Genomic DNA, 16,080 nt, shown 5'->3' on the forward strand with positions numbered 1-16,080 from the left:
AACCCTGAGAGTTAAACCTTTTCATATAATATTTAACAGAATAGAGGAGGTGGTAGAGGGCAGAGAAGGAATTACAGAAACACAATGCATGGGTTTTACATAGATACAGGGCACTTTCCAGGCAGTTTGGGAGCTTCCTGATACTGACCTTACACTTGTCCCTTACTTTCTCTTCAGAGAGTCCTGCTCTGCACAACTTGCTAAACTACTTCCACTTTCTCTAGGTCACATATAGACAGTACTTTATATTCCACAAGACTTATGTCCTCATCACACAGTTTTTCATTTTTTAATAGAAATAATACTTTGGTCCCAAATCCCAAATCTCTGTTAAGAGGAGATCTATAGGTCACAACACAGCTGTGACAATTTTCTTTGAAGACTGTAGAACATAGTCTCCTTAGTTAATATCAGTGTCCTCTTTTTGGATATTCATAACTCTAATTATGACAAGAAGCCACAACCTCTTGGCATGTAGACGTAAGCTCACATGGTCAGACAGGTTACTCTCCCCCCACTTGCATTGTTCTCTCCTGTACCCATCCAAAAACAAGACAGCTGTTTAGAAGTATTTCCTTTTGATAGGTAGACCTAGATCTAGATGGGGTGGCGGTGATGTTTGGAAGGGTAAAAAAACACAATCTGTTAGAAACATGTGGTTGTATGTGCGTTTTCTGACCTTCGGAGGGTGTCCATCTCTGCTCTGAATTTTGCAAGTGGTGGCTGTACCAAGAGCCCTGCCTGACCAATAGCCAATTAAATCTAATATATCTACCCCCGCAATAACCGTTATGGAAGACATAGCTCCAATCTGGCAGTGAAGGGGTTAAACATAGCAATGTCCACCGCACAAAAGCGGCAAAAGTTGGTGTAAACTGGTTCTCTCCCTTCCTCCCGTCCCAGGATACTGATACTGCTCCCCATGATATCTGTGTGTGTGAGGGACATGTGGGAGGGCAGGAGAGATTGTGATGGGGGCAGGGTCCAGATCCATGAGGTCTCACACTTTGTCCAGCAAGGAACGCTGCCAGTATAGAAGCTTCTTGGGTGTGCCATACTGTCTGAAGATCAAGACCGCCAGTCCAAGGAACAAGACACAAAGTAGGAGGAGTACAGGAACTACAACAGCAGCGGTGCTCACTCCTCCACTGGATTCATCAACTTCAATGATCACCACTTCTGTTTCCTCATCAGTGTCTTCAGGTTGGCGGGCAGTGCTGCAGCCCATCCAGTCCTGCAGGACAGACTTGGGAAATCCGGATTCTGTCTTTAGTTGCTGGTTATTAAACTTCCAATACTTATTACCCTTATAGAAATAAGTAAAAGCTGAAAAACAGCAAAAAGTTGGAAACTTGAAGTAAGTACAATATGGTGCAATCAGTATAATAAATACAATAAGTTGTCATATAAAGTGCACATTTCTCTCTTTTTTTAATTTCACAATATCTGCACTGACTCAAATTCAAAACAAATCTCCTTAAAGGGGTTTACATCTTCAGAGGCCTTTTGGGCAAATTCCCAAATGGGCCAGACCTGTGGAGGGAAGAATACTTACTCTCTCCCTGCTGCTCGGTCCCGGCACCTTCGCTCCTCTGATGCAGCTCCCCACTTTCCCCGCGATGACATGCGGCCGCAGCGGTGATGTGTCTGCCTTACGTCAAGTCAATAGGTCATTTGATGCAAGGGGTACGTGTCACCATTGCAGCCAGTGATTGACTACAGTGGGCGTCAAACCAGATGTTGACATGAGGGAAGTGGAGAGCTTCAGCAGCAGCAGCAGCAGCAGGGGAGCGAAGGTGGTGGAACACAACAGTGGGGAGCAGGTAGGTATGCTTCTCTCCAGAGTTGTGGCCAGGTGGGGAGGTCTGCCTGAAAGACCCCCAAAGATGAAAAACCCCTTTATAATTGTACATGATGATCTTTAACACCTCAGCTTTTATCTTTATCATAGAAAGACCAGTATTCTACAGATACAATTGAACAGTTTATTTCTACCATTTATGTATAACAAAATGTACGACTTAACTGATATCTAAAGATTTGTTTAACCTGGAGCATTTATCATCTACGCATAGTCCCCGGTGTCTCATGTTCTTTATATTCAGGAATGGTGGAGATGGCCACACTTGCTTACATACTCTCCATTATAGTCTATGAGAGGTTTACTGGGCTGTCTCTCCTCCCAGACTAATTATACAGAACAGGGGGGACAGGAATGGCCAATTACTTAATGTATCTGGGACCATCCCAACTGCCCCTCAATGGCAAAAAAGATTGGATTTCAACATGCTGCATTCATTCTTCCCTGGAAGTTATGGCATATCTTACACTCCTTCTCGAAATAAGCATTCATCTGCATCCAAAGGTGACTTAGTTATTTGTTTTTAAGTTTTTTTTTATTGTCTTTCCTACCTCCATCACTTCCCATGAATGCCCCTCGAAGAGAGTCAGGGATTCCTTCCCACACGTTGATAGGTTTTGGGTAATCCGCATCTACTTCTCTCAAGTCCTCATTAAACCTGTAATACCTGAATTAAGACAAAGACAGAGAGAAAATGTGTGTGAAAAAAGCACCAGGGTTTTCAATGATTTAAAAGATTTATGTACACCATTATTTACTTGTTTCCTCTGAAGAAGTATGTTTTTCCATTGGGCATCCAGTAGAGTGCAGCATCAATCCTATCACTCGGTAATCCTCTACCCATCTCCTTCAGTGACTTGGGATACCCAGGTACAAGAATGGATTCATCAAACACCCAATGCTTGTCCCCTAAATACACACAAATACACCTAATTGAAATGGTTTTAAAATAACTCTCTAAAGACAGTTTAGCAAATCTAAAGGAGGAGGAGCAAGGATGCAAAGAATGGCCTGGGCCCACCCTCGGTGCACTTAACTTCTTATTTGCATAATAATTTGTACCTTTTCTTCACAATAAAGTAATGGATCATTAGTTAAATCATTACATTCTGCTGAGCGAGCCCTACAAGGCATTGTGTCTGTTTTAACACTGAATTTTCTAGTGACAAATTTCCTTTAATGCATAATGGAAGAAGGTGGCCTTTGAATAATTACCCTTGAAGAAGACAAATTTCCCATCTTTTCTTTCATAAGCTGAGTTTATAGAACTTGGAAGTCCACGCCAGAATTGTCCAATGGGCAGTGGGTAGCCATCCATTACACGGTTATTCCGCACACGCCAGAACCAGCGTTCCTACAATGATATAACATATTAAGCAAGGAAATAAGACAACTCAATGATTAGGCAGATAGAAAGTGGTGGACTACACAGAAATACATAAAATTACTTAACTGACCTTAAAGACAAACATCTCTCCTCTTAAAACAGCAATAGTGTCAAAATTGCCTTGACAAATGTCTGGTCCAAAAGGCACATTAGGATCATCAGGTTGCCGTGGAGTAGGTCTAGGTGCCCTTGTGGGACGAGGTGAACGTGTTGGTGGTAAGCCCTCTCCATGACCTAAAAAAAGTTTTTAAAATGAAACTTGGGAAGTTTGAGAATAATACTACAAATTTAATGCAAGTTAACATTTCAAATAGTGACTGATATAAGGTCCTTGAAGCCATGATGATACTCTAATCTATTACATAATATTGTACTGAAGCCTTAACATAAAATGTCTAAACATTCCTCCTCTTTTTGGCACTAAAAGTTTTATTCCCAATACTACTGCTAATACTTGATTTGACTATATTTTATATACATCAAGTAAGCTACTTTTCCTCCAGACTCTTACCACTTCCATAGAGCTGCTGGATACCTCTGCGGTCATCATCTGGTAGTTGAAAGTTCTGAGTGTCCATCCATTGATAGAATGGAGCCATAATGGCTGATGGATCATTGGAATGTTCTAGACCCAATGCATGGCCTAGTTCATGGACAGCCACAAGAAACAAGTCATTCCCTATTAGAAAAATAAATACAAAAATGACTTTAGTTTTCAGCTTTATCAAAGTTCTGATTTTTTCTACATTCTTTCTCAAGATTAAATGTCCACATTTATGGACTACAAATTGTGGCTCTTTCTCTTACCATCTAGATCGTCATTTCTGGATGTCCAGGGTTCAGCAGAATCAAAGTGAGTGTCTCCACCAATGCCTGGCCCAGGAAAGTATGCATGTGCCAAAAATCCACCTTCTCCATCAAAAGGTGTGCTATCCCCATGGAACCCCTCAGCAAAGAAAAGCATTATGTCAGCATGTTTGGCATGACCATCCTTTATGTCCACATATCGAACCTCGCTGAATCGCAGTGGGGTGACAGTCTGCCATACTGCAAATGCTCTCCGGATAGCTTGATATGTCTCATATTCACCCACTTTTGGAGTATAGTTCTGTATGCTAGGAGTAAAGAGTTGCATTTAGTTAAAAACCAGGACAGCCCATTATTCTAAACGATTAAGATAGTACATCTTGTCACGTACCAGTAAGTGATGTCCTTGTGCTGCCATTTCAGACCTTGAATAGCGTATCTTTTTCGTCTTACATTTGCTTTAATTTCAGAACCAAATTTATCTGGCACACCACAACGTGGCTTCCTCATTGCCCTGAAAATGAAATTTGGATTTGAAAGTTTTGTTGCAAGAACATGGACCAGTTTCTACAGGTAATAATGAATTCCTTATGGATATTTTGTTCAGCCACAAGCTACCATCAGTAGAAAGCAGGTTTGGACTGGGGTTCCTTGGGTCCACCAGAGGAAATTATTCTCAGGGCTCAACCACAGATATCATCAATAAACTTGTGTAGGTTTTGATTCAAAGAAATGGACCCTAGTGGCAATTTATTGTCTAAAGGCAGCTCCAAATGTTTTTTTTTTAATATCTAAACTTTTGGGGCCCACTATGATATCAGAGTATGGGCCCATCGGAGGATTCTCCTCTACTCTGGTGGGCCAGTCTGATGCTGGTAGCAAATGACTTTAAAGGGTTTCTGTCACCTGAAAAATGGGTATTAAGCTGGCTGACATTAGCAATGTGCTAATGTCAGCTGAACATAACTATATTAGTGCCATCTCACTGCCTGCCGCCATTATTGAGAAAAACTAACTTTTATAATATACTAATTAGCCTATAGGAGCAGGGGTGTTGCCCTGCTACACTAGATTGACAGGGCCTGGCAGTGTTGGTCTCCTACCTCCGGCCCTGTCTGCAGTGTAGGTCTCGCGCTGTTCAGTATTCTGCGCAGGCGCAATGAGGAAGCTGGCGGCCGGCGAGCGCCCTTCACTCACTGCGCCTGCACCGTATACTGAACGGCGCGAGATTTACACTGCAGACAGGGCCGGAGGTAGGAGACCAACACTGCCAGGCCCTGTCAATCTAGTGTAGCAGGGCGTGGCCAGAGGTGGGAGAACGGAGCCTCTAGAAGCAGTGGCAATGCCCCCCCTGCTCCTAGAGGCAAATTAGCATATTATAAAAGCTTGTTTTTCTCAATAACGGCGGCAGGCAGTGAGATGGAACTAATATAGTTATGTTCAGCTGACATTAGCACATCGCTAATGTCAGCCAGCTTAATATCCATTTTTCAGGTGACAGAAACCCTTTAAGAGACGTAAGGCTGTGATTATGCCTGACGGGAGAGGTTGAGACACCATCATCCTATTCCTAGTTCCTTTCTAATCATTTCTTCTTCTCTCTTGACTTCCCTCTTCTCTATAGCAGCTGCCCCTCAAATCCAAGACTGTCTTAACAGTTGTCCTCCAATGCTGGGCATTATGGAAGCTGCAATGCTGGCTACCTTAGACATCAGGTGTTCTCAAGTGAAAACTAGCCCCTTCCAGGGCCGGCGCCACCCATAAGCAAAGTACACCACCGCGTAGAGCGCACTCTTGCTGGGTCCGTTGGCGCCACTCTGGCCAGGCTTAACATTAGGGCCCAAACCACAATAAAAAGGACACCAAATTTCTCTTACCTCAAAATTACTGATGGATTCTATTCTATCAGATGAGAGTCATAGAAAGGAGTAAGACGCACCATGATGAGTACTGCACCCTGGCCTTTACTGTCTATGTTCACCCCATATTTATTTCTGCATCAGAGACCCCCTTTAAAAAAAACTCAAGGACTGTCCGCTCCAATACCTCTCTGTGTCAGAGTCCACCTTGCCAGTCACTGTCAGCCCATAGAACCTCTGCATAGCAGCAATAGCTTCATTCATAGACTGAGGAGAGCGTAATGTGTGAGTACGGAGATCTCCTGGCGGCAAATATCCATATTGTTGTAGCCAGGCCTGAAGAGAAGAGCAGAAGGAATGTTAGACAATTCTATTAATGTCTATATAATAGGATACCATTTAACTAATGCAAAGACAGGAGATTATACACCCACATACACTGTTGTTATGGAATAATTTGCGATATTCAAAAATATATTACAGTATATAGGACAGCTTGATAAATTGGGGTATTTCATATCCAAGTTTCTTTAACCTGATAGTGTCTGACAATACTCCCAGACATTAAAAGGATTTTCTGACTTTTTTATACCGATGACCTATCCTCTAGATAGGTTATCAGTATCTGATCGTGGGGGACCCCCACCGATCAGCTGTTTGAGGAGGTCGCGGCGGGCGTGGTCTGTAAATGCACTGCATAAATGTGTCAGGCCCTCCATAGAAGAAGTCACTGGGGGGAGATTTATCATGCTGGTGTAAAAGAAAACTGGTTTAGTTGTCCATAGCAACCAATCAGATTCCACCTTTCAGTTTCCTTTACAGCAGTTTTGATAAGTGTACCCCACTCTGTCTAGTAGCTTCCCTTTAGGTAATAGATGAGGCTCCATTTTCTGTTGTCTGTTTTTGGTTTAGGCCTTGTTCACATCTCTGACACAGCAGCCTGCCAGATCCTCTACTTCACCGCTGGATCCCCACTGACTGCAAGAAGGTCTGTCGGTGATCAGGCCGCTTTCCGGTATAAATGCCAGGTTTCAGCCGGACATAAAATGCTGCATGCAACAGTTTTTTGTACCGCCAACAGCTGGAATTTGCACCGGATCAGGCAGCCGGATCTTCTTAAAGAGGACCTTTCATCGGTCCAAACATTGTGAACTAAGTGTCATGATCTGTACAGCGGCGCCCAGGGATCTCACTGCACTTACTATTATCCCTGGGCGCCGCTGCGTTCTCCCGTTATGTCCTCCGGTATGTTCGGGGACTTGGTTATAGTAGGAGGAGACTTAGGGGACTTGGTTATAGTAGGCGGAGTCTGCCCTTGTTCTGCTGGGCGTCTCCTTCTCCTAGGCTGTAGCCCTGGCCAATCGCATCGCAGAGCTCACAGCCTGGGAGAAGAAGACGCCCAGGAGAACAAGGGCAGTCTCCTCCTACTATAACCAAGTGACCGAACATACCGGAGGACATAACGGGAGAACGGAGCGGCACCCAGGGATAATAGTAAGTGCAGTGAGATCCCTGGGCGCCGCTGTATATATCATGATACTTAGTTCACAATGTTTGGACCAATGAAAGGTCCTCTTTAACGGAGATGTGAATGAGGCCTTATGGCAAATCCAGACAATGCTGATCCATTGCATGTATTCTGTGCACAGACTGAAACCACACACATCAGTCCAGGTACCATTGTTGCTATCGTTTACAGTTAAAACACTTTAAAGGGATTTTTATGACATATGCCTTGAAAAAGCATCTGCGTACAAGAAACGGCTGTAGGCTGTATCTGCTTGTAGCGCTTGAGCTACCCCATAGCGCTGATTTAATGGATTGAAATAAAAGAAACGTATATGGACTGGTGAGTGCCTTGGATCTATTTTTTTCTTTCTATTGGATTCTTTTTGGTCCAGTGAGAACTACCAGAGTAAAAATCAAACACAGCTCTGCTGTTCCACCTGACATGTGGTGCCGAACGTGTTCTTTTGAATGGACTTGAAATATGAATGAGTTGGACCTTATTGATCTAAACTGTGTGGCATACCTAAACTAAATATTATAAAAGTATATGTATACGTCTCCATTATATTCCTCTCTGGGAGTCTTTTTTTACCCAGGCGAAAAGCAGGAAATATGATAATAACCTTTTAAATGACCTGCCTCCAGCTTTAGGCGACTGGTCTGATATAATAAGCACATTAGCATCCAGATAGATTTATCAAACTGGTGTAAAGTAGAACTGGCTTAGTTGCCCATAGCAACCAATCAGATTCCACCTTTCATTTCCCAAAGGAGCTGTGAAAAATGAAAGGTGAAATCTGATTGGTTGCTATGGGCAACTAAGCCAGTTCTACTTTACACCAGTTTGATAAATCTCCCCCATAGTGATTTCAAAGATGCATGAAAATCTAAGCATGGAGAATATACATGGACTACAGCACAGGCAGGGCAGGGGTTAATCCTTACATCTTGAAGGCCGGAGATGCAATTTCATCAAAGAGAGTGTGCTGGGGGATGTCCGGAGAAGGATAATGTATTTATCTCCCCTGAGGGGACACCATAAAATGGAAACAGCTTCAAAGGGTGTGGGGGCAGGGACCAGGAAAACTGTTTAAAGCTACAGGAAAAACCTTTCACATATAGAACCAGGAGCGGAATGAAGAAATTGTGGGAAGGGAGAGGAGTCTGTTGTTAAAAACTGCACACTACAAAACAGCCTCACATGATCAGTTACGAAAACTGGACGTTTTCAGCAAGTTCAATTAAACATTTACGCAATAACTGCACAAAAATAACCATGAGAAAGACTCATCCAAAAACACTTCCCTCTATAAGACATGCAATACACCCACAACATCTAGTACTCAGCACGTCATCATTACAGCAGATGGGCATTGCCATGTAGACTGGGTGTACACGGGTATCTATGTAACTGTTGCCCAATTACTAATATTTCACCAGCATGGAGAGACAGTCTTCACCATACTGGCTAGGAAGACGAGAGGGGAGAAGTTTAATGTTTTTCCCCTGGTCCCCTGAAGATGCAGAGACATGTCAGCACTCCATTAGCTCTAGAGAGGGAGTAATTCATTTATTTATTTATTTTATGCACTTATATAGCGCTACTATATTCCACAGCACTTTACAGACATTAGCATCCACTTATATAGCGCTACTATATTCCACAGCGCTTTACAGACATTAGCATCCCCTTATATAGCGCTACTATATACCACAGCACTTTACAGACATTAGCATCCACTTATATAGCGCTACTATATTCCACAGCACTTTACAGACATTAGCATCCACTTATATAGCGCTACTATATTCCACAGCGCTTTACAGACATTAGCATCCACTTATATAGCGCTACTATATTCCACAGCGCTTTACAGACATTAGCATCCACTTATATAGCGCTACTATATTCCACAGCACTTTACAGACATTAGCATCCACTTATATAGCGCTACTATATTCCACAGCACTTTACAGACATTAGCATCCCCTTATATAGCGCTACTATATACCACAGCACTTTACAGACATTAGCATCCACTTATATAGCACTACTATATTCCACAGCGCTTTACAGACATTAGCATCCACTTATATAGCGCTACTATATTCCACAGCACTTTACAGACATTAGCATCCACTTATATAGCGCTACTATATTCCACAGCACTTTACAGACATTAGTATCCACTTATATAGCGCTACTATATTCCACAGCACTTTACAGACATTAGCATCCACTTATATAGCGCTACTATATTCCACAGCACTTTACAGACATTAGCATCCACTTATATAGCGCTACTATATTCCACAGCACTTTACAGACATTAGCATCCACTTATATAGCGCTACTATATTCCACAGCACTTTACAGACATTAGCATCCACTTATATAGCGCTACTATATTCCACAGCCCTTTACAGACATGAGCATCCACTTATATAGCGCTACTATATTCCACAGCCCTTTACAGACATGAGCATCCACTTATATAGCACTACTATATTCCGCAGCGCTTTACAGACATTAGCATCCACTTATATAGCGCTACTATATTCCACAGCACTTTACAGACATTATCATCCACTTATATAGCACTACTATATTCTACAGCCCTTTACAGACATTAGCATCCACTTATATAGCGCTACTATATTCCACAGCACTTTACAGACATTAGCATCCACTTATATAGCGCTACTATATTCCACAGCACTTTACAGACATTAGCATCCACTTATATAGCGCTACTATATTCCACAGCACTTTACAGACATTAGCATCCACTTATATAGCGCTACTATATTCCGCAGCACTTTACAGACATTAGCATCCACTTATATAGCGCTACTATATTCCACAGCACTTTACAGACATTAGCATCCACTTATATAGCGCTACTATATTCCACAGCCCTTTACAGACATTAGCATCCACTTATATAGCGCTACTATATTCCACAGCACTTTACAGACATTAGCATCCACTTATATAGCGCTACTATATTCCACAGCACTTTACAGACATTAGCATCCACTTATATAGCGCTACTATATTCCACAGTGCTTTACAGACATTAGCATCCACTTATATAGCGCTACTATATACCACAGCACTTTACAGACATTAGCATCCACTTATATAGCGCTACTATATTCCACTGCACTTTACAGACATTAGTATCCACTTATATAGCGCTACTATATTCCACAGTGCTTTACAGACATTAGCATCCACTTATATAGCGCTACTATATTCCACAGCACTTTACAGACATTAGCATCCACTTATATAGCGCTACTATATTCCACAGCACTTTACAGACATTAGCATCCACTTATATAGCGCTACTATATTCCACAGCACTTTACAGACATTAGCATCCACTTATATAGCGCTACTATATTCCACAGCGCTTTACAGACATTAGCATCCACGTATATAGCGCTACTATATACCACAGCCCTTTACAGACATTAGCATCCACTTATATAGCACTACTATATTCCACAGCACTTTACAGACATTAGCATCCACTTATATAGCGCTACTATATTCCACAGCACTTTACAGACATTAGCGTCCACTTATATAGCGCTACTATATTCCACAGCACTTTACAGACATTAGCGTCCACTTATATAGCGCTACTATATTCCACAGCACTTTACAGACATTAGCATCCACTTATATAGCGCTACTATATTCCACAGCGCTTTACAGACATTAGCATCCACGTATATAGCGCTACTATATTCCACAGCACTTTACAGACATTAGTATCCACTTATATAGCGCTACTATATTCCACAGCACTTTACAGACATTAGCATCCACTTATATAGCGCTACTATATTCCACAGCCCTTTACAGACATTAGCATCCACTTATATAGCTCTACTATATTCCACAGCCCTTTACAGACATTAGCATCCACTTATATAGCGCTACTATATTCCACAGCACTTTACAGACATTAGCATCCACTTATATAGCGCTACTATATTCCGCAGCACTTTACAGACATTAGCATCCACTTATATAGCGCTACTATATTCCGCAGCACTTTACAGACATTAGCATCCACTTATATAGCACTACTATATTCCACAGCACTTTACAGACATTAGCATCCACGTATATAGCGTTACTATATTCCACAGCACTTTACAGACATTAGCATCCACTTATATAGCGCTACTATATTCCACAGCACTTTACAGACATTAGCATCCACTTATATAGCGCTACTATATTCCACAGCATTTTACAGACATTAGCATCCACTTATATAGCGCTACTATATTCCGCAGCGCTTTACAGACATTAGCATCCACTTATATAGCGCTACTATATTCCACAGCGCTTTACAGACATTAGCATCCACTTATATAGCGCTACTATATTCCACAGCACTTTACAGACATTAGCATCCACTTATATAGCGCTACTATATTCCACAGCACTTTACAGACATTAGCATCCACTTATATAGCGCTACTATATTCCACAGCACTTTACAGACATTAGTATCCACTTATATAGCGCTACTATATTCCACAGCCCTTTACAGACATTAGCATCCACTTATATAGCGCTACTATATTCCACAGCACTTTACAGACATTAGCATCCACTTATATAGCTCTACTATATTCCACAGCACTTTACAGACATTAGCATCCACTTATATAGCGCTACTATATTCCGCAGCGCTTTACAGACATTAGCATCCACTTATATAGCACTACTATATTCCGCAGCACTTTACAGACATTAGCATCCACTTATATAGCGCTACTATATTCCACAGCGCTTTACAGACATTAGCATCCACTTATATAGCGCTACTATATTCCACAGCCCTTTACAGACATTAGCATCCACTTATATAGCGCTACTATATTCCACAGCCCTTTACAGACATTACCATCCACTTATATAGCGCTACTATATTCCGCAGCACTTTACAGACATTAGCATCCACTTATATAGCGCTACTATATTCCGCAGCGCTTTACATACATTAGCATCCACTTATATAGCGTTACTATATTCCACAGCACTTTACAGACATTAGCATCCACTTATATAGCGTTACTATATACCGCAGCACTTTACAGACATTAGCATCCACTTATATAGCGCTACTATATTCCACAGCCCTTTACAGACATTAGCATCCACTTATATAGCGCTACTATATTCCACAGCGCTTTACAGACATTAGCATCCACTTATATAGCGCTACTATATTCCGCAGCGCTTTACAGACATTAGCATCCACTTATATAGCGCTACTATATTCCACAGCCCTTTACAGACATTAGTATCCACTTATATAGCGCTACTATATTCCACAGCCCTTTACAGACATTAGCATCCACTTATATAGCGCTACTATATACCACAGCCCTTTACAGACATTAGTATCCACTTATATAGCGCTACTATATTCCACAGCCCTTTACAGACATTAGCATCCACTTATATAGCGCTACTATATACCACAGCCCTTTACAGACATTAGTATCCACTTATATAGCGCTACTATATTCCACAGCGCTTTACAGACATTAGCATCCCCTTATATAGCGCTACTATATACCACAGCACTTTACAGACATTAACATCCACTTATATAGCGCTACTATATTCCACAGCCCTTTACAGACATTACCATCCACTTATATAGCGCTACTATATTCCACAGCGCTTTACAGACATTAGCATCCCCTTATATAGCGCTACTATATACCACAGCACTTTACAGACATTAGCATCCACTTATATAGCGCTACTATATTCCACAGCACTTTACAGACATTAGCATCCACTTATATAGCGCTACTATATTCCACAGCGCTTTACAGACATTAGCATCCACTTATATAGCGCTACTATATTCCACAGCACTTTACAGACATTAGCATCCACTTATATAGCGCTACTATATTCCACAGCACTTTACAGACATTAGCATCCCCTTATATAGCGCTACTATATACCACAGCACTTTACAGACATTAGCATCCACTTATATAGCACTACTATATTCCACAGCGCTTTACAGACATTAGCATCCACTTATATAGCGCTACTATATTCCACAGCACTTTACAGACATTAGCATCCACTTATATAGCGCTACTATATTCCACAGCACTTTACAGACATTAGTATCCACTTATATAGCGCTACTATATTCCACAGCACTTTACAGACATTAGCATCCACTTATATAGCGCTACTATATTCCACAGCACTTTACAGACATTAGCATCCACTTATATAGCGCTACTATATTCCACAGCACTTTACAGACATTAGCATCCACTTATATAGCGCTACTATATTCCACAGCACTTTACAGACATTAGCATCCACTTATATAGCGCTACTATATTCCACAGCCCTTTACAGACATGAGCATCCACTTATATAGCGCTACTATATTCCACAGCCCTTTACAGACATGAGCATCCACTTATATAGCACTACTATATTCCGCAGCGCTTTACAGACATTAGCATCCACTTATATAGCGCTACTATATTCCACAGCACTTTACAGACATTATCATCCACTTATATAGCACTACTATATTCTACAGCCCTTTACAGACATTAGCATCCACTTATATAGCGCTACTATATTCCACAGCACTTTACAGACATTAGCATCCACTTATATAGCGCTACTATATTCCACAGCACTTTACAGACATTAGCATCCACTTATATAGCGCTACTATATTCCACAGCACTTTACAGACATTAGCATCCACTTATATAGCGCTACTATATTCCGCAGCACTTTACAGACATTAGCATCCACTTATATAGCGCTACTATATTCCACAGCACTTTACAGACATTAGCATCCACTTATATAGCGCTACTATATTCCACAGCCCTTTACAGACATTAGCATCCACTTATATAGCGCTACTATATTCCACAGCACTTTACAGACATTAGCATCCACTTATATAGCGCTACTATATTCCACAGCACTTTACAGACATTAGCATCCACTTATATAGCGCTACTATATTCCACAGTGCTTTACAGACATTAGCATCCACTTATATAGCGCTACTATATACCACAGCACTTTACAGACATTAGCATCCACTTATATAGCGCTACTATATTCCACTGCACTTTACAGACATTAGCATCCACTTATATAGCGCTACTATATTCCACAGTGCTTTACAGACATTAGCATCCACTTATATAGCGCTACTATATTCCACAGCACTTTACAGACATTAGCATCCACTTATATAGCGCTACTATATTCCACAGCACTTTACAGACATTAGCATCCACTTATATAGCGCTACTATATTCCACAGCACTTTACAGACATTAGCATCCACTTATATAGCGCTACTATATTCCACAGCGCTTTACAGACATTAGCATCCACGTATATAGCGCTACTATATACCACAGCCCTTTACAGACATTAGCATCCACTTATATAGCACTACTATATTCCACAGCACTTTACAGACATTAGCATCCACTTATATAGCGCTACTATATTCCACAGCACTTTACAGACATTAGCGTCCACTTATATAGCGCTACTATATTCCACAGCACTTTACAGACATTAGCGTCCACTTATATAGCGCTACTATATTCCACAGCACTTTACAGACATTAGCATCCACTTATATAGCGCTACTATATTCCACAGCGCTTTACAGACATTAGCATCCACGTATATAGCGCTACTATATTCCACAGCACTTTACAGACATTAGTATCCACTTATATAGCGCTACTATATTCCACAGCACTTTACAGACATTAGCATCCACTTATATAGCGCTACTATATACCACAGCGCTTTACAGACATTAGCATCCACTTATATAGCTCTACTATATTCCACAGCCCTTTACAGACATTAGCATCCACTTATATAGCGCTACTATATTCCACAGCACTTTACAGACATTAGCATCCACTTATATAGCGCTACTATATTCCGCAGCACTTTACAGACATTAGCATCCACTTATATAGCGCTACTATATTCCGCAGCACTTTACAGACATTAGCATCCACTTATATAGCACTACTATATTCCACAGCACTTTACAGACATTAGCATCCACGTATATAGCGTTACTATATTCCACAGCACTTTACAGACATTAGCATCCACTTATATAGCGCTACTATATTCCACAGCACTTTACAGACATTAGCATCCACTTATATAGCGCTACTATATTCCACAGCATTTTACAGACATTAGCATCCACTTATATAGCGCTACTATATTCCGCAGCGCTTTACAGACATTAGCATCCACTTATATAGCGCTACTATATTCCACAGCGCTTTACAGACATTAGCATCCACTTATATAGCGCTACTATATTCCACAGCACTTTACAGACATTAGCATCCACTTATATAGCGCTACTATATTCCACAGCACTTTACAGACATTAGCATCCACTTATATAGCGCTACTATATTCCACAGCACTTTACAGACATTAGTATCCACTTATATAGCGCTACTATATTCCACAGCCCTTTACAGACATTAGCATCCACTTATATAGCGCTACTATATTCCACAGCACTTTACAGACATTAGCATCCACTTATATAGCGCTACTA

At 41.1% G+C, this 16,080-nt stretch overlaps 1 protein-coding gene across 1 annotated transcript in view; it reads right to left on the reverse strand.

Moving 5' to 3' along the window:
• Positions 1-275: 275 nt before the first annotated feature.
• The window catches only part of MMP14 (matrix metallopeptidase 14), a 46,203-nt gene continuing 30,398 nt past the window's right edge, over positions 276-16,080 (reverse strand). The window contains exons 2-10 of the mRNA XM_040416882.1: positions 6,102-6,250; positions 4,447-4,569; positions 4,056-4,363; positions 3,760-3,927; positions 3,319-3,482; positions 3,077-3,215; positions 2,620-2,770; positions 2,413-2,528; positions 276-1,326 (exon numbers count right to left, since the gene is read on the reverse strand). Coding sequence (XP_040272816.1) covers positions 1,001-1,326; positions 2,413-2,528; positions 2,620-2,770; positions 3,077-3,215; positions 3,319-3,482; positions 3,760-3,927; positions 4,056-4,363; positions 4,447-4,569; positions 6,102-6,250 — 1,644 coding nt within the window. The 3' untranslated portion in view covers positions 276-1,000. The remainder of the gene's footprint in view (positions 1,327-2,412; positions 2,529-2,619; positions 2,771-3,076; positions 3,216-3,318; positions 3,483-3,759; positions 3,928-4,055; positions 4,364-4,446; positions 4,570-6,101; positions 6,251-16,080) is intronic.

The sequence above is a fragment of the Bufo bufo genome, chromosome 2 (genome assembly GCF_905171765.1).
Source record: "Bufo bufo chromosome 2, aBufBuf1.1, whole genome shotgun sequence".
Lineage (NCBI taxonomy): Eukaryota > Metazoa > Chordata > Amphibia > Anura > Bufonidae > Bufo > Bufo bufo.